General features: G+C 45.3%; 1 protein-coding gene across 4 annotated transcripts in view; it reads right to left on the bottom strand.

The window, feature by feature from the left end:
- ZNF366 (zinc finger protein 366) overlaps positions 1-18,653 on the bottom strand; it is an 85,956-nt gene that overhangs the window by 15,865 nt on the left and 51,438 nt on the right. For 2 of the 4 annotated variants that reach the window (XR_006698741.2, XR_006698740.2), the window contains exons 4-5: positions 9,825-9,999; positions 6,058-6,838 (exon numbers count right to left, since the gene is read on the bottom strand). Coding sequence is in view for 2 of the 4 variants with exons in the window: in XM_005557123.5 (XP_005557180.3) it covers positions 6,303-6,838; positions 9,825-9,999 (711 nt within the window). In the remaining 2 variants the exon portion in view is untranslated. Of the gene's footprint in view, positions 1-2,714; positions 6,839-9,824; positions 10,000-18,653 lie in introns of those variants that run through there. The other 2 variants (XM_005557123.5, XM_073993607.1) reach the window with 1 other exon arrangement.

Consider the following 18,653-nt stretch of genomic DNA (forward strand, 5'->3'; position numbering starts at 1 on the left):
TTAAATTGTAAGCTACAGCTGCAGACACTTTTGTTCCTTGCCTCCAGGGTGCAGAAGACAAGGAGAGGAGTCACCATCTTGGCAGAGGTGATTGACCTGATCATCAGGAGGAAGTAGGGCTGTTGTTACAGAGTGGGCCAGGAAGTATAGTGTGGAACCTAACGACCTACTTAGGCTCATTTGGTACTTCCTGGCCTACTTGTGATGTTAAATGAACAGGCACAGCAACCTCATTCTGCGGCTAAAAGAAAAAACATCTATTTCTCACAGTTCTGGAGGTTGGGAAGTGCAGATCAAGGTGCAGGCAGAATCAATGTCTGGTAAGGGCTTTGTTCCTGGTTTGCAGACAGCTGCATTGCTACCTTCTCACATGGGAGAGAGAGAGAAGGCCTAGTCTCCTCCTCTTCCTCTAAGGGCACTAATCACATCATGAGGGCCCCATACATAACTTAATCCAAACCTAATTGCCTCCCAAAGACCCTATCTCCAAACACCATCACATTGGGGATTATGGTTTCAAAATATGAATTTTGGAGGGACACAAACATTCAGTCCATAGTAGCATGGTGACAAGGGCTCAGACCTCTTGCAGATGAGAACCTGGATGAAATCACTAGGAAAGCCACCAAGACTGCCAGAGGTGGTATCTGATGGTGAGGAGAGTCTAGACTGGGTAAAGGAGAAAGAGAAAATGAGTATCACTTTTGGTCCCTAGACTCATTGCAGCTGTAGGGGCTGAAATTTGTGCTCACCTTCTCTTCTAATTCAATCAGGAAGAGAAGCCCACTGGAACCTGCAGGAGATGCTTCATGAATGTGCATTAATAAGTGGACTGGGGTGAGGCAGAGATGAGCAGTCTCTCTTCAAGGAAGTACTTGCATCCGAGTTATGAGAGTGCAGTTGGCAGACAGCCTCCAGCTGCCAGCTCCCTCAGGGTCTGGCCCAGCTGCAGAGAGTCACACCTTTTCTGGGGAAGCCCACATCTGGTGACTGAACCAGGCAGGGGTGTAGAGGAATGGACATTTCTGTTCAAATTGGCATAACTCTGATGGGCAACATTTGCCCCACCACAGTAGCTGAGGCTTTGTTAGGGCTGCACTGCAGGTTGCTTTCTCCCTCTGCTCAACCTTTCTTTCCTCTTCCCTCTTCCTACTGGTATTCATCCTTGATAAGTAGCTTCCATCCAAATTTGTCTCAGCATCTGCTTCCGGAGAACCCAACATGCTATAGGCTATATGCTTTACCTGCTACAGACAAAGGAGTAAGTTGCCAACTAGGTAATTTGGGGCAAGTTATTTCACTCTCCTGGACTTCCATTTCCTTCTTAGTAAAATAGGGATAATGTTTGCGAGTATGTAAACCACCTGGCACAGTGCTTGGCCTATCACAGTGTTCAATATGTGCTGCAGTTTTGCTGTTTTAAAGGGAAGCTCCCCAGGAATGGACAGTCCCCTGTGCTGACACAACTTTGTGAGGTTTCTGTTGAGGATGGGAAGCTGAGTGCTCAGTCTTCTGGCCACATTGTTGACAATCGCAGTGCCTAATTTTTTTTTTTTTTTTTTTTTTTTTTTTTTAGATGGAGTCTTGCTCTGTTGCCAGGCTGGAGTGCAGTGGTGCGATCTCAGCTCACTGCAACCTCCGCCTCCCAGGTTCAAGCAATTCTCCTGCCTCAGCCTTCCGAGTAGTTGGGACTACAGGCACGCACCACCACGCCCAGCTAATTTTTGTATTTTTAGTAGAGACAAGGTTTCACCATGTTGGCCAGGCTGGCCTCGATCTCTTGACCTTGTGATCTGCCCACCTAGGCCTCCCAGAGTGCGGGGATTACAGGCGTGAGCCACCGTGCCCAGCCTTGCAGTGCCTAATTCTTAACAGAGCATCACCATGAGCCCAGCACATTCCAAGTGTCTTGCATGTTTTAAGTCATTTCAACAACCCAGTGAAAAAGGTAGAGTTCCTAGTCCCATCTTACAGATAAGGAAATGAGGCACAAGTGGTTCATGAACTGGTCTCAGGTCCCAAAGATTGGAAGTGGGAAAGCTGGGCTTTGAACACTTTGAACACAGGCCACCTGGGAGCAGAATTTGAGCTTTTGCTTATAGCATCTACTGCCTTTTTGTTGAACTTCATTTTACAAAGAGTGTGAGGCAGAATGAGACAATCCTGCCTTCACCTCCCACTTGCCTGTGACATCCTTCCAGAATAATTTTTTTCTGAATAGGAAAGGGCAACAGGATGAGGAAGATGTCACCTTCCTGCAGATGGATTGGAATTCATTCATCTCTTTCTGAAGCCCTGAGGGAGGGAGAATCAAACACACTTGTATTCCTGGGGCTGAGGAGCCAAGCACTGGGAACCACCCTGGCCAAGGGTATAATGGCAGGAGTGATATGTTGACAATGGCAGCTACCTTGCAAAATTTCAGGTATCTGCAAATAATTAACTCAGTTTTTTCAACATGTCTTTATTTGCTTAAATTAACAAAATATAGGTTACATGTTCTTTTCAGGTAAACTGCTTTTTCAGTGAAGCAGAAAGCAATATTCACAACTTGGGCTGCTATATACTTAGAGTTTTAGTTTTTAAATAGCAAGCTAGGGTTCTGTACAAAATCAACATTTGATGTAATGTTGTCCAAATATGAGAAGGATTTCAAATGTTAGCTCTGTTATATTTTGTTCCAGCAAAGCAGACAAAGATCATAATTCAAAACACCATGTTAATATTTTATTAAATGCCTTCAGGGCTTAATAAATACAGTATGCACATTGAGCTTTCTCATGCAACTACTCATATACAAATATACCAGTTACTCTCGTGGGTTCATGAAAGGTCAGCCTTAGTCTCATGGCCAATGGGGAGTCAAATTTTTAAAAAGAGAGAGAAAGAGGAATTGAAAGGCAACATGAGGGTTAATCATAGGAAAGAATAAAAAGAATAAAAGAAAAATATGCCACTTGGCTGGTCCATTGATTGGTTCAAAGTGACAGTGGTCAAAAGGCTGGAAAGCATTTGGTAGTGACCTATTTTCCGAGTCTTACAATGTGATATTCTGGTTTTGGAATGCTGGTAATCTTGGAAGGCTTCATCCCTTAGTTCTCTGAGATGGCCCACATGGACTCTCCTTCAAGGCTTGCCTTCTGGTTCATCAGCTCATTAGGCAAGGTTGGCCAACCCTTCCCTTAACTCTGTGCTCATGCATAAGGTGTTCATGTAATTTCTCACCTATACTGGAATACTTTTGAGAATTAAGGTGGCACTTGAATAATTATCCTGGGACAACAGGTCTAAACCAGGATCATCCTAGGCAAACCAGGATGTTGGTCACTCAACAGCATACAAAACCAAGGTTTTAGCCTTGGTGCTCAGAAGGTTAATTCTGTATTAACCATTAGGTTAGATCTAATTAAGTGTCTTATGCCCAGAGTCAACAACTGAAAACAGGCACTGGAATACACTCCATAACAAATTGTTTTTATTTCTCCTAGACCTTTTTACTCCCTCCAAATAAAATTTTATTTAGAATGCTAACATATAAATCAGATGGAACTTGAGCTGCTTGGAGTGAGGTGGGTGTGGGAGTTGAGAGTTTCTCCTCTTCCTACCACTCTTCAGAGGCCTAAAGATGACCTCCGGCTCCTCAAAACACAATCTGAAAACCACCATTCTAGACCATACTCTCTCCATCTCAACATTAACTGGTCCCTCAAACATTCCCATGTGGTTTGTTTTGGTTGGAAAGGAATAGAGCCTGTTACTCTAGAATTTCCTGGTTCCCATTCCAGCCAGGCATACTCAGAACCAAATGGCATTCTGCAGGACATGTGGTCAAACACAGCACGTAGTAGGTCCTCAACACATGGCCACAGTGTGAATAAATGTGTAACTGAACCCTAAGAGCTAGAAGCCTCCCAGGCCAGTCTGCCAGCCTCCTGGGCAATTTCATCAGAGGCACTGATGAGCTATATTAATAATGAGTGGAAGAGACTTGCCCCTCTGAGGACTTGGAATGGGTTTTTGACCCAGAGTTGTGCTTGTAACCACAAAAACCCACAGTCTTCTCTTCACCATCTCCGTTGCAGGTGCCCTTACCTCAGGACACAGTACTCTTAGCACTTCATGGTGGTGGGGAGTCTGACAGGAGAAGCTTTAGGCAAGATGGCAGGGGAAATGGGTCAGAGATGGACACAACACACAGGTGAGTGATGACAACCAGGTGGGGCTAATGAAGCAAACCTTGGCCTACAGAAAAGGCCAGCCTCCAACAGTTGGAGATGGACATGTCTTCTAAAGGAATGTATTGGGAAGTCTGGGATAGGATGAAGCACAATAATAACCAGTACCTAGCTCTACAAATAAGAGTCAAAACTACCAAACAAGAGGTTTTTACATAAACAGACACAGTACCAGAGGGTTATTGCTATGGGCAGTCACACGTACATGACACCCGGTCAGTATTGCTTTTCTCAGTGCCAGTGCCTAAGTAAGGCCGACCTGCTGGGCCCATCCCACCCAGTAGAGTCATTTCCACTCACTGGCATCATGGTTCAAGAGTCTGGGAAGAGATAATGGGTCACCATAGGCCAGCCATGCATTTTTCAACATAGTAAGTGACCATAAACATCACAGGCATCATCTTCTAGTATAATGTCAAAAGTGTGTGCCTATATAGAGAGAGTGTGTGTCCACTCATATGGCTCTTACAGACAGGTAAGAAGGCCTAAGTCAGCAGTATGATTGTGAGGTCTCCTGTTCTCAACCTTAAAGAGTCTGAGGCTAGGAACAGAAATACTTATGAAGTCTCTGGGAAGTGTCCTGGAAGCCACAGAAATGGTGAGTTCTATTTTAGTCCCCTCAATCTTCTCAATCTCGGAAATTGCACATAAGAATTGCCTGGAGCAATCTGGAAAATTCCAGTCCTGGGGCTCCACTCCAGATCAATTAAATCAGAATCTTAATGGGTGAGGCCTTGGTTTGGTGTCTTTTTTTCAAAGGTCACCCCAGATGATTCCAATGTACAGCCAGCACTGAGAACATAGTCCAGAGTTTTCTTTACTTATGATTAGCTGTCAACTATTCTAGTAACCCAAATAAGTCAGAGGTTAGATTTCTGGGAGAATTCTCTGAGGTCACCCCCCAGCTCTAGCTCTGAGGAGAAACCCCCTGGTCACTGGTGACAACTCTTCCTGCATCTGTCCTTTTTTTTTTTTTTTTTTTTTTTTTTTTTTGAGGCAGAGACTCACTCTGTCACCCAGGCTGTAGTGCGGTGGCATGATCTCAGCTCACTGCAACCTCCACCTCCTGGGTTCAAGCGATTCTCCTGCCTCAACCTCCTGAGTAGCTGGAACTACAGGCATCCGCCATCACGCCTGACTAAATTTTGTATTTTTAGTAGAGATGGGGTTTCACCACGTTGGCCAGGTTGGTCTCAAACTCCTGACCTCAAGTGATCTGCCTGCCTCGGCCTCCCAAAGTGCTGGGATTACAGGCGTGAGCCACTGCGCCCGGCCCCTGCCTCTGTCTTATGCGGCATGAGGCCTCAGAGCAAGACAGCAATGGTCTCCAGGAGGGAGCTCTGCTTCAGAAGTGGGGGTTTGTCTGAGGAACCAGGACCCTGAACATCATCAGATCATCTGAAAAAAAAATGCTCCAAATGCTCAATCTGATGAAGACAGCCAACATAGAACAAGAAAATCTAAGTATTCTAGGTCACCAGTTTCCCTTAGTCAAAATTATTCTTCTCCTGAAATTTTACCTTATATCTGCAGCAACTACTCGAGAGCATTCTCTTCAGCATTTCATCCTCCTGTGCCATTTCTGACATGTTTGGTTATAGAATAAAGGCTATTTTAATATATACAACTACTAATATTTTCATCTATCTGGAAAATATTATAACCTTCACGGATTCACCTAGTTATTAATAAGGTGACACCTCAAGCACCATATTTTTGCAATTAGAAATTTACCATGTATTGCATATAAATCAGAGGAAAGTAGAATTTCTAAAAGCACCTCAGCATCAGCTTACGATTAGATATCTAGAAGAATACTCACAGTTTATTATACTGGCGATGCATCAAACGCCACTGAAGAAGACCCTGCACATGTGTGAAGGGTATCAAGGGCCCCGTGAATGACCTGAGAAGGCTTTCCATTACCTACATCCCTGCTTATTTAGTCTAAGCCATTTGTAGAGATTGGTACTATTTGCCAGTCTCCAGAAAATGACAGTTCATGCAGAAAGCTATATTTGAACTGCCTCGTTCTCATTTTCCAAATGTAATTTTAAAACTGTCCACTTAGATACCTAAAAGCACTGCTTGTTTTTCCATTTTCCTCTCCAGTAATTCTTTCAAACTCTCATCTCTGTGCTTGAAGTATAAGTAATCAGAAAAAGAGGGACCCCGCCGGGTACTCTGAAAAGCCCTGAGGCTGAGACACTCATCTCTGCCTGCATAGTCTCTCTCCTGGCCACCCTCTGCCCCAAGGTCGCCCTTGCTGCTCTCCTCCCATTCTTCCTTGGATGCATCCTCCTTCTCCTCCTTGCAGGTTTCCTCCAGCACCTCCGGTGCATGCTCCGGCTTGGTGGACAGATCCTCGGGTGTGCAGAGCTGCTGGCTCTGGGGTGCCAGGCCAGGGCTGTAGGGTTCCACCTCGTAGCAGTTATCCTCCTCTTCCTCCTCATGGCAGTGGCTGCCCTGGGCACTCTCCCCGTCTGACTGGAACATGGGCACCTTGGCCCGGTGCTTCTGAGAGAGGTCAAAGGGCTCCTCCTGCTCCAGACTCCTCAGGACACCGGCTGTCTGTGCCAGGGCGATTCTCCCCCTTCCCAGACCTACAAGAGCAGAGTAAGAATTCATGCACCTGAGGAAATGCTGGGGCAACGGAACCTTGAGGAAGGGGAGCAGCCCAGGGCCGTTTAATGTATTCTGATTGCGTATTTTACAAATAGATCATTCCCAGTAAGGATGTGGTCATGGGAGGCTTGTCACAGGCAGTGTCCACATTGGTTTAATCCCTTTAAGGTGAATTTGGCAACATCCACCGAAAGCTTTAAAAATAAGCTTTGACTTAGCAATTATACTACTGAGAATTTAAACTGAAAAAATAGGCAGGCAGGTGCACAAAACACGTGTATGGATGCATATCACCATATTTTTTATCACAGTCAAACTGTGAAAAATTTTTGTATTTAATAATAGAGGTTTGGTTAAATAAATAATGATATATCCATATAGTGAACCATGCATAGGTGATGTGGAGACCTACTAATGATCACGAAAAGATATTTGCTATGTATTTTAAGTAAAAACAAAATATATATGTAAGTTTGTGTGTGTGTGTTTATTTATAGTGCAGACCTGATTTTATCTAGCTAGCCATCTCTATCAAAAAATGCCTTGAAGAAGTATGTCAAAATCTTAAAATTAACAAACATTCTCTTTTCACTTTTAATGTACTATTGTTTTATTTTTTACCATGAGCATACGTTTTATCATAAAAAAAGTAAATCAATAATAAAGGCATTTTCATCTTGAACAAAACAAAGATATCCCATTTGGGGCAGCAGACACCACGCCAGGACTGTGGCCCCTATGCCAACAGCCTACTCATAGACAGGGTAGGGGTGGCATGAAGAGGTCCTCTGAGGAGCTCACACAGCTCCTGTGTCTGACCACCAGTGTCCCTGCTGTTGGGCACAGTGATTCACGGAAGCCTCACTTTGGGCTTCAGTTTGCAGGGCTGTAGGGATGGGCTTTTCAGCATGGCAGTTTCATTTGATCCTATCTTTAAGACCTTGACCTTTGATGAGTCAATAGGCAGTCCTCCAGGGACAGGCTGGACACTGAGGACGAGCAACAGCAAGGGAGGGGTCCTGGGGTGCAGCTAGACCAGGCTTCTGGGAGCGGGGTGCAAAAAAGAAGGGTAGGGGCGATGATGTTCAATTGTGTTCACTTTTTGATGCTGTCAGGCAATGAAACTGTCTGTATCTTTAATCTTGTCAGGGGACAGGAAAGATCTTTTTAATGATTTTTGAGCGATTTCAAAAGCTAGAGTGAAAAATAAAAGCTAATACCCTTTGTAGATGAAAACACTAAGATTGTTGAAAGTCTGTTAAAATTTTTCAAAGCAACCCTCTGATAGTTATTTTTCCAGAACAACAGAGCTGTTAGGTGCCTTTTAGGATTTGAGCAGCAGTGTGGGGTAAGTCATGGCAACCAGTTCGTGCTTTCAGATGGAGTGTGGTCTCCTCATTGACTTGTATGTCTCCCATCCTGATGACAGAGCAAACCTCACTTCTTCTGGAAAAATCCAGGCCTAGCTTGGGGAAGTGGCTCAGGCAACTAGAGATTCAGTGAATAATTCAAGAGAAAAACGTTTGCAGGAAAAACAAAATTGTTTTTGTTTTAACTACATTTTTTTTTTCAGGGCTTTTGAACAAATTCCAGCTCTTGTTTTGTGACCACAGCTCCCTGTGATCCAGGAGTTACTAGAAACTCAGTGGGTACTGTGAAAAACCTGAAAGTTACAACCATTTTGTTTCACACTGTGTGTGCATATGTGTATCTATTTATGAATATGCTCACCCACTTGACCATCTCTTTTGTAAGGAGGTGAGTGAAACAGCACACAAACAAATCACCCCATGTTTCTGCCTAGGGTAGTGAGCACTGGCTTGATTCAGAAATTAAGTTGGAATCCCAGTTTTGTCTTCAGACTTGCTGTTTGACCTTGAGCAGTTTATCTAACATCTCTAGGCCTTGGTCTCCTCTTATACAAAATAAGAATAACACAGTCTCTTTCATGGCATTGTAGGGCCAAGCAATAATGTCCCTAAGGAGTCTCACCCTGTGCTTTGATGATACTAGTGACCAAAAAGCTGTTAAGATGATTTTGTAAATTACACATAAAATTGTCTTCTCTCCCCATGCACAGACATCCTAGAGGGCAGATGGTCTCCTTCCCCTAGTATCTGCTGCTGCGTGTAGTTCACTGCTTTGGACACAGGGGCATTTATTGCCTGTTTATTGAAGGACTGGTTGATTAGACAATTAAGGAGCAACCCGGCTGAATTCAGTAGATCTGGAACATAAACTCTTCACTCCCAAGGGCCCTGGGACTGAGAAGGTAAAGGTGGTAAGAACTTTTCATTAGTTCAGTGAGGACTCAGTGGGGGAGGTGTAAACCCCGGCTCTGCATATGGGCCAATCAGCCCTACCTACCAAGCAGGAAAATTGTCCCTGGGTGTGTCTGGTCATGAACAAGTAGGAAACACCTAGCCTGCTACCAACATAGTTCTGCTAACAGTAGGGCTTGCACATCTGTTTTCTAAAAAGGAAAGAAAAATTGCATTCCCATTCACAGCAATGCCATGAAGTGGGTACAATAAAGTCTGCAGAGTCAGAAAGGCCTAGGTTCAAATCTTGACTCTGCCACTTTTCAGCAGAGCAACTTTGGGCAAACTGATCTCTTGAAGCCTTCATTGCCCCACTGTAAAATAGAAATAATAGAAGTTCTTCCAGCCTGGAGTTGCCATGAATATTAGCGACAAGGCACCTGATGTAGTGTCTGGAACAAAGGAACCAATAATGGTACCAACTGGCATCATGATGACAGTCCTATTTACTCTAATTCACTTGTACTTACTACCTTCAGAAATTAGCATGAGATTTTTTTCTAGTAACATTAGAAGGCTACTCCTGCTACTCTGCTGTGGTCTTGACAAGAGTAACCCTCAAGGTAATGCCCCATAAAATGAACTCAGCTCCCATTTGCTGTCCACTGGACTGACTCGCGGGGCTTCCCAGAAGAGTGATTACCTTGGGAATGAAGGCCCCGCTCCATGACTCCGTGCTTGACTTTCATGTGGCGTGTCAGGTTCCCCTTCAGGGTGAATTTGCTTGGGCAATAGAGGCACTTGAAGGGTTTGCTGTCCGAGTGCAGGTGCATGTGGCCCATCAGGTTGTGCATCCGGTTGAACTCCTTCCCACAAAGCTGTCAAAGATGGGAATGAGAACACAGGTTACTCTGCCTGAGTGAAGCCCCATCCAGGCCCCTGGAGCACAGATACCGCTTCTACTTTGTTTGGACCTTGACATTTTAATCTACTTGCAAGGAAAATGTCCATAAGGAAATCAGGAAGGAGCCTCAAAGGTGGAGCAAGTGGGGGTAGATTCATGAGATTTGTTCCTGGAGTTTAGAAACCTTTAAATACAAAGTAAAAATATCAAAGCTTGTAAAACTTCTTTTGAATAAAAGCTTTGGAAAAGGAGAAGAGCTGATCTGAAAAGCAGTGGCTACAAGTGTTCCTCCTTTAATAATAAGAATGTGATTATGTGTTTAATATTTATGCAGCAGTTGCAATATGGAAGGCATTGTTCTAAGTCTACCATGGAATATCTTATTTAATTCTCACACCAATCATATGAGATGGTTGCTGTTACCATCCCCATTTTACAGATGCACAATCTGAGGACTTACGTCACTTGGCCAAGGCACACAAGTAGTGGGTGCTGAAGCTGGGTTAATGAACTCAGGCCATCAGATGCCAGAGGCCACATGGTCAACCACCAGACCACATTGTGTGTCTCCCAGCACAACTCTTCTGTATCAGGCAGAAGAGAATAAAAGAATACACTGTATTATTATATATGATGTATCACACAATGCTTTTTAAATTGCTTTATTTTCTAATTACTGGTATGGATTTCAAAGTTAAAAAAATGAGAAATCATCTCAGGAAGGAATGTGTCTTTTCTCTGGGTAGAAATTTGAAGTAGTGAGAGTGTACAAAAAGTAAACATGTTTTACTCTTTCTCATCATTCTATTTCAATCGAACTGCAAATACATGAAGGACAACTGGTTCTCCAACTGCTTTTGGAAGAAGAGCAGAACTTTCTTCTCACAGGTGATTTTGTATATGCAGAAAGAGGAACCCAGAAGCAGACTGCTTTGGGGGAGCTTTTGTTGTCCCCAAGCCTTACTAGAACAGGAACATTTCAGGCTGTGGTAGGAGGAATGCAAACAGTGATTTTGTGTCTGTGATTGGACAAGAATGTTAAGAGAGAAGAATTCTCCTTCCCTCTCCAACCTCAGAGGCCAGTGGAGCTGGGGCAGCACTATGTAGTGAGAGAGGCCACAGAGACCCTCAGGGTGAGGCATCCTCTGAGCTTACACCAGTTTTCCTTCCTAACTGAGATATATTTTTAGGACCAATGTTGGGGATTCTGGATTAAATTTTTATTGATGAAGGCAACAATTTCATTAGTTGGCTACGGAAGATGAGTGTTGAGCTCGTCTTGAAAGAGTAGATAGACCTCTCCAATGATGATTTGGGGAGTTTAGCCTAGAAGAATGCTGGGTCCATGTATGGACAATGAATGGCTGGCTCTGTATTCTTGAATGATTCATGTTTGAGAATTGTAAGTACTTTCCCCGCTTTTGCTCTCTCTTACTAGCATGAATGAATTTGGCCTACTGGGTGGGGTTCCAAGCTCAGCATCCAGATACAGCATCTGCATGCCACATTCATTTGAAAATGGTGACCTAAGAGGAGAAAAGGATGACAGAACTGGTCTAATTCCAACTTTCGCAAGAGAAGCAATATGCAGGATAGATGACTCTTTTATTCTCAATTGAGATAATTTATTAAGATGTATCAATCTGTGGCTCAGTCATGCATATGTGTAAAAGTTCTATTAGAGTTATGCTTATTAGCTTAATTTGCCCACTTCTCCACCATCATGGCTGAAAGCTCTCTCTTTTTTTTTTTTTTTTTTTTTCCTGAGACAGAGTCTCGCTCTGTTGCCCAGGCTGGAGTGCAGTGGTACCATCTTGGCTCACTGCAGCCTCCACCTCCCAGGTTCAAGAGATTCTCGTGCCTCAGCCTCCCAAGTAGCTGGGACTACAGGTGCCTGGCTAATTTTTGTGTCTTTAGTAGAGATGGGGTTTCTCTGGCCATGTTGGCCAGGCCAGTCCCAAACTCCTGACCTCAAGTGATCCATCTGCCTCAGCCTCCCAAAGTGCTGGGATTACAGGGGTAAGCCACCATGCTAGGCCAAAAAGAAGCTTTGAAGCTAGAGATTCTACATTAAGAATTTCCAGTCATGGGTCATTTTTAGAAAAAGCATACCTTATTTGGATTGTTGGATGGTTCCTGGTTATTTGGAGTGAAGTTGCTGTTACAGTTGCTGAGCATAACCAGTATTTGGTTCATATATATTTTCACTCAGGAGACTGCAACACGCGTTGAAGCTTTGTCTGCTTTTTTATTTATTATCTGCCTAGTATTGGTGTGACACATCATAGTTCCTCAGTAAGCATCTGCTGAGTGAGGAAAGGGGTGGGAAACACAGCCACGGAAGAACAGATCAAATGAAAAGCCATGAGTGGTTAAGGACAAGGCATGTAGGGGGAGAGAAACTGAAGGCCAGAAGATCAATTAGGCTAGTATACCAGTCCAGGCATGAACGGGGTCTCGAGGTCCTATAGGCCAGAAAGAGTCCATTGAAAAGAAGTGACAAGCACCTTCTGCACTTGGCTCGCATGATGAGAGAAATTCTTCTTTCAGTTATTATCTGTGGTTGCTGAAGCCTTAGAGGCTGAACTGGTCTGAGAAGGTTTTGTAAAGGGGATGGAATTTTAGCCTAACCATGAAAAATGTGTAAAGTGCACTTTGTTGTACACAAAGATAAAGTCTCTTCATGAGACATTTTCAGACACTTCAATCAAATTCTTGTTGCTGGCACACCTTCTGGGACCTTGGGGTATTACAGACCTTGCAATTCACCTGCCCCAGTGTCCCATCTATTTCCCTTCCCCAACTCCATGCACAGAGGTGTGCACCTAGTAAAACGGTGTCTGAGCTCTAAACAGCATCCCAGGTAGTCTCCAATAAGCTGACTTCCTTTTCTTTGTAGCCAACTCAGTATCAAGCACAGGACTACACATATAGTACACTTCATGAATGCCTAAGTCTTTGATTGGGGAAATAAACAAGTCAGGGAAATAGCATTACTTCATGCAAAATTCTAAAAAGCAGCCATCACCAGCTCTCATCCTTTTTCCACAAAACCTATTTATTTTCAAACCAAACTCTTCAGTGGCAGGATAGAGTCAATTAACCCAGGATCTGAGATACTCGGGCTCCACTCTCATCTGGGCGGTAGGTACTTAGCTTCTTCCTCTCAGCCTCTGACTCTCCACCAAGCCTTTTGGTTCTTATCCAGAACACTTGGCCACCTCATCTTTCTCAGAAGATTGTCCTCATGTGAAAACACCCAAGTGTATGGAGGTATTTTATGTCTGTGAAACTCAAGAGAGAAACCTCTCAGACACTGTTAGTAAAGAGAGGCCAGAGAAAGAGGATGGGGCCAGTGAATCACGGCACTTTTGGGTGGAGTCTGAGATGTAAGCCCTAGGCAGAATTGTCACAGTAGGGGAGGGGAGTTAGACCAGAGGGAGGAGCAATGGATGGGAGGGACCACCAAATCTCTAGCTTCTTCTCCAGAGAAAAGCAGCCATTGAAGTCAAGGCCTCCTTAAATCATGCAATGTGAAGCTAAAAGTGTGCCCAAGCAGGACTTGCTGAATCATCTCTGCCAAGGTCTGTGGAGATGAAAATAGGAGTGGATGTTGGTTCAGGAAGCCACTGAAGTGGGGAGGACTCTGATCTCATTGCGCAGGTGCGCTTCTCCACCAGAGTGCCCCCGCTTGACCTCTCGGTCGCTGCAAGGAGCACCGTCAGTGTGTTTCAACGTGAAATCTCAGCTTCTCCATCCACCCACTTTTTGAGGTGGAGATGGACCTCAAAATTTAATAAAAAATGGAAACAAATATTTTAAAGTGCCCTTTAAACATGGGTCGCATGGGTTATTAGGCTTTGAGATGTCAGAGTAGAGAGCAGAGGTGCAGACCCAGAAGGACAGAGAGCTTGCTCCATTTTCTCTTCTGTATAATGTTGATAATAATCATCGTTTCCTCTGAAGGTTGTTGTGAGGATCAAGTGAGATAATTCACAAGAAGGGCTTGGCAAATAGTAAGAGCTCAATAAATATTAGCTCTTTTTACTATCATTATTGTGTATATAGTAGATTCTTTTACATTCCAGAAATGGAAAGGTCTTTGAAGATGAGGGGAATATTAAAGGAAGAGCCAAATAAGGAATCCGCTGACTAAATACCCACTAGGCTGCTTGAAGTGTAGTAGAAATGTAAGCGGTTGTGCCTGCCCCAGGTCTGGGAACTGATGGAAAGAGAAGCTCCATCCAAGGTTCAGGGCTGGGAGAGGGCCGAGTTATTTGGCTCCCCCATTCTTAGTCTGCCCTTTGAACAGCTGGCGGATGCCCGTGTGCTCCGGGCCTCCTCATCCCAGCCTCCTGGCACCCTTCTCCTCCCTGGTCCAGGTCCTGGAGGCACCTTGGGCAGTTGCCATGAACCCCAGTGGCCATGCTGACAGCCATGGAGAAGTCGGCCGTGGTCAGAGACAGGGTGATAGTGCGGGCAGCCCCTGGGCTGGGGCCAGAAGCAGCACACTACCTCGCCCCAGCCAGCCTGGCGTGAGCTTCAGAACTGAGATGCACCAGGAAGCCTGTGTTTTCCTATTCAGAAAGAAGAGGTCAGAGAGCTGTGGCCTGCAGCTGAGGAGAATGGCCTCCGTGAAACTGCCCTTCCCGCACATTCTTCTCCCTCTCTCTCTTTTAATAAGAAGGGTGTTCCTTTCCTCAAAGGGAGAGAGAGGGAGGGAGGGAGAGAGAGACTGTAAACTGTCCAAAAGGACCGTGAGAAAACAGGAAGCTTTGAAAAGTACAAGAGAAAGCAAGATGAAATCTATTTGCAGGCGGGTCCCTGGGGACATGTGAGGCATTGTTAAGCAGGCAGTTCATACAGCTATATCCTTCCTTCTGCTGAGGAGGGCTTTGCTGCCAAAGGCTGCTATCTGGTCACTGCCTTAACCCCCTCCATGCCAGCCTGAAAACTCTGACCCCAAGCACTGGGCCCCTCAAAGCCCCGCATCTGGTTTCTTCCTTCTTGGAGCGTCAAAGAAAGTGAGGGGAAAATGGAGCGAGTTTGATGACAGTGGTGGGCCCCTCCGCGGGGAGACCTCATCCCTATTCTGACAGCTCTGCCCTCTGGCCTTCAGTCTGATGCTACAGACAAGGTTTCAGATGACCTGGTGATTCATAACTCAGGCAGCTCCCGGCTTCACCCATCTCAAAAGAGAATTTGTCCCGGAAATTCTGGACGGCTGCTTTTCCTGGACAGGTTTCCCAAAGACGGCAGCTGGTTCTTTGCTGTGATGGAGTTTGGCCACCACAAGGATAGGATCCAAATCAACCCCTGTGTGCTTACCCAGAATCTGGGAAGCATATTTCTGAAACGTGGCTTAAGTCTACAGGCGCAGGTCTCTGGAAAAACTCCAGCTGGCTCCAAGAAGCACGAGTCCAGAAGTCCAGCCAATAGCAAAAGAGCCCAGAAGGGCAGTAACTTTTTTATAACGAAAAAAAGAAAAGAAACATGGAATGGAAACCTTTCCTCTCCTCTAATTTTCCATCCTATTGTTAATGCCTAATCCCACAGTGAGTGAACATTTCTGCTTGTGAGGGACAGCTGTTTCCACTGAGCACAGGCCTGGAGAAGATCAGTTCACATTGAGACAGGAGGAAGGATGTATGTTAAGAAGGAATTTTAATGGTGAGAATCCCAAAAAATTAGAATCGGTTGCTAAAAGCCTCTTCCTTGCTGTGAGTTTTTGGGTAAAGGAGAGAGTGAAGACTGCCTCTCTGCCCAGCCATGTCAATCACGAGACAGGAAGTGGATGGCTCTTCCCTGTTACGGCAACAAAACACAAGTTCAGTTGCTTGGGCTTGTCCTCCAACACCACGGAGCAGCCAGCCAGCCATGTCTCTCAGATGACTGTGAACAGCATTGCAACGGGCAAATGGCCCTTCATCCCTCTGTCAACTCCCAAATCCCCAACAACCTTCACCCAAGGCCGAATTTCCAAGAATCTAGCACAGCACAGTTTGGGAAGCAAGAACCACTGGATAGCATCTTGAGATGGCTCACCCCACAGTGTGACCCGGAGCTAGTTTACAAATGCAAAGAGCCTTGTGACATAATCTGTAAATCCAGACATGCTCTGCAAGTCTGTTGAAATGAAGAAGGGCAATGGTACAAAGACTGCACCCAGCAGGGTGACACTGACAGGAGATGGGGACAGGGAGAGGAAGGCCCTGACTGTATGCTTTGAGGACTGTCTCGGAGACAGAGGGCTGTGAGTCAAGGTGGCTGACACTTGTTCTTGTTTCACAAATGGCTAAGAATGGAGAAGGCCCACCTTCTCCATTGTTTGACAAGAACGCCCTTTCACATCCAATTCTTTTTGTCTGATGATAGACAACACTCTCTAGGGAGCCTCCTGACCTCTAGTGTGGTCTCCTGAGAGGACTTACCAATAGGAAGAAGCAACCTTTGCAAATGACCAGTCCAATTCCTGCGCCAGGCTCATCTCTCCCATTGTAAAATATAAGGGGAGCATTGTTTCAAAGCTGTCATTCTACGTTATGAACCACTCGCTTATGGGTTCTGATGGTGTGGACCAGACATGGAGCCTAATCTAACCTCAAGAAATGGATAAAACAGTTTCTGAACTGTAAAGCTGACCATCTGACACCCTTTGGACCATGTAGATGCATCATCATTGGAGTGGAGGAGGAAGGAGCCATCGTTCGTGAAGGGAAGCTCTAAACATCAAGCTGGGATTGCTCATTGCATCAAGGGCCCAGGTTACATAGCACCTTGCAGTCTCTTGTGTACTGACACTAGAGAGAACCCTCCAGATCCTCAGATACTACCTGTCCAAGAAGTCCTCCAAGCCCCTGAGAGTAGAGAAGCAGAATGCCTCTCTATCCTCAAGCCACACACAGCCTACATTCGTTTTGCCTGCTGACATAACCCTATATTTCAGGAAGATTTTCTGCCTGGTTTTACCACTACCACTGGACCAGAATTGACGAGGTGGAGGTAGGAGATGGTTGACTGGACAGATGTGAATTTTCAGGGGATTATAAACTATGCTAATGGCTCCCTTCATATTTTAACAACTTTGCTCCACCACCATCAGTTGATAAGATAAAAAATTCAGTTAATGCTTGAAGCCCAAGAGTAAACTCAACATAAGGAATGAAGAATGGCAAAGAGACCTGCTTGTAACTCCATTGTAGGAGACAGCAAACCCTTTACAAGAAGAAATAGCTCTGTGAAATGTGAAGTGCTCTAGGGGCTCAATGAAGTGGGAAGGAAATGAAAGAAGTCCCCAAAGAGAGAGAGAAGAGGAGGCTATGGAGTCCATCGCTGCATGCAGCCAAGGCCTCACTTCATGGGCATATCACACAGGGTCCCATAGTCAGAAAGCTCCTGAGTTTGGCTTAATGCTCTGCTTTCATCATCTTGAAACTCCCAGTAATGTTTGTACAAGGAGTCTTGCATTTCCATTTTGCACTGAGTCCTGAAAAATATGTGGCCTGTCCTGCACGAAGCTGACTCTCGCTTTAGACGGATGTAAATTGACTTTCAAACCACTGGGAACATGAAGAAAAGGAGGGGAAACAGAAGTGGGTGGCAGGAAAAGGGCCGGAGGGAGAAGCCTCCCTCTCCCACCTCTGGACAATGCCCACACAGGTCTAGGGAAGCTCTGGTGTCTGACCCCTCACCCCTTCCAAGAGTTGCCAACACAGGAAAGAAGTCAGCTTCACAGGGGATTCCTTCAAGTGGGGCCACACTGCAGAGGTATTAAAGCAGGAACAGCCCCCGGAAGCAGGGAACCCCACTTCAGGAGTGTGGATCAGTGGAGTACCATTTGAACCCGATTAGGCACCCAGTAGCACAGAGAGAAAACCTCCATTTCAAACAGAAGGGCTCTAATGATATCGGAATGTGGTAATTTCCCTCTTCTTCCCCCTCAGCCTTCTTCATGACCGGATGACACTTGGCCAGTACATCACTCGGATTAAACCCAGTCATGGCCAATGCTCTCTCCTCATTTTAGAAGTAGAGAGAGGAAACACTCTTGTGGGGTGGGGACAGCCTCGGGGAGCCGGAGCATTTCTGAGTAATGCCCATCAGCGCCTTGGGCTTTACCAATCTCCAGCTCACACATTTTCTCAGCTGATGAAATACAAACCCAACCAAATTAGTCTAACAGATATTTTAACTAAGATGCTCCATCCCTGTGCTACATGGCACTTAGCAGTAGGTGAAAGGCACTTGAAGTGACTGTGCTCACAGTTATTCCACAGCCCCAGCAAGCATTTCTGAGGGCCTCTGAGGGGCTAGCTTTGAAGTCCCTCTCATCCTCTCTGGGAGGCCTGCCCTCAAAGTATACATATGGCTCAGCCCAAGTGTCAAGAGGCAAGGAGAGGAGTGGAGGCAGCAGCCGGGGGGAAGCTGTGCTAGAAGCTTCTCTGACTCCTTTCTATGTCCTGTTCATTGCCTTGTAAGCAGAAGGCTAAACTTGCTTTCTCCTCTCTAAAACAAAGGCTCTCCACATCACCTGCAGCCCTTAACAGCCTCCTTCTTCAAAAGGGCCTTCCACGCTCAGACCTTTCCTTCGTGCCTGGCTCCACCCCTGGGCACTGATGCCATAGTAAG

The sequence above is a fragment of the Macaca fascicularis genome, chromosome 6 (assembly GCF_037993035.2).
Source record: "Macaca fascicularis isolate 582-1 chromosome 6, T2T-MFA8v1.1".
NCBI lineage: Eukaryota > Metazoa > Chordata > Mammalia > Primates > Cercopithecidae > Macaca > Macaca fascicularis.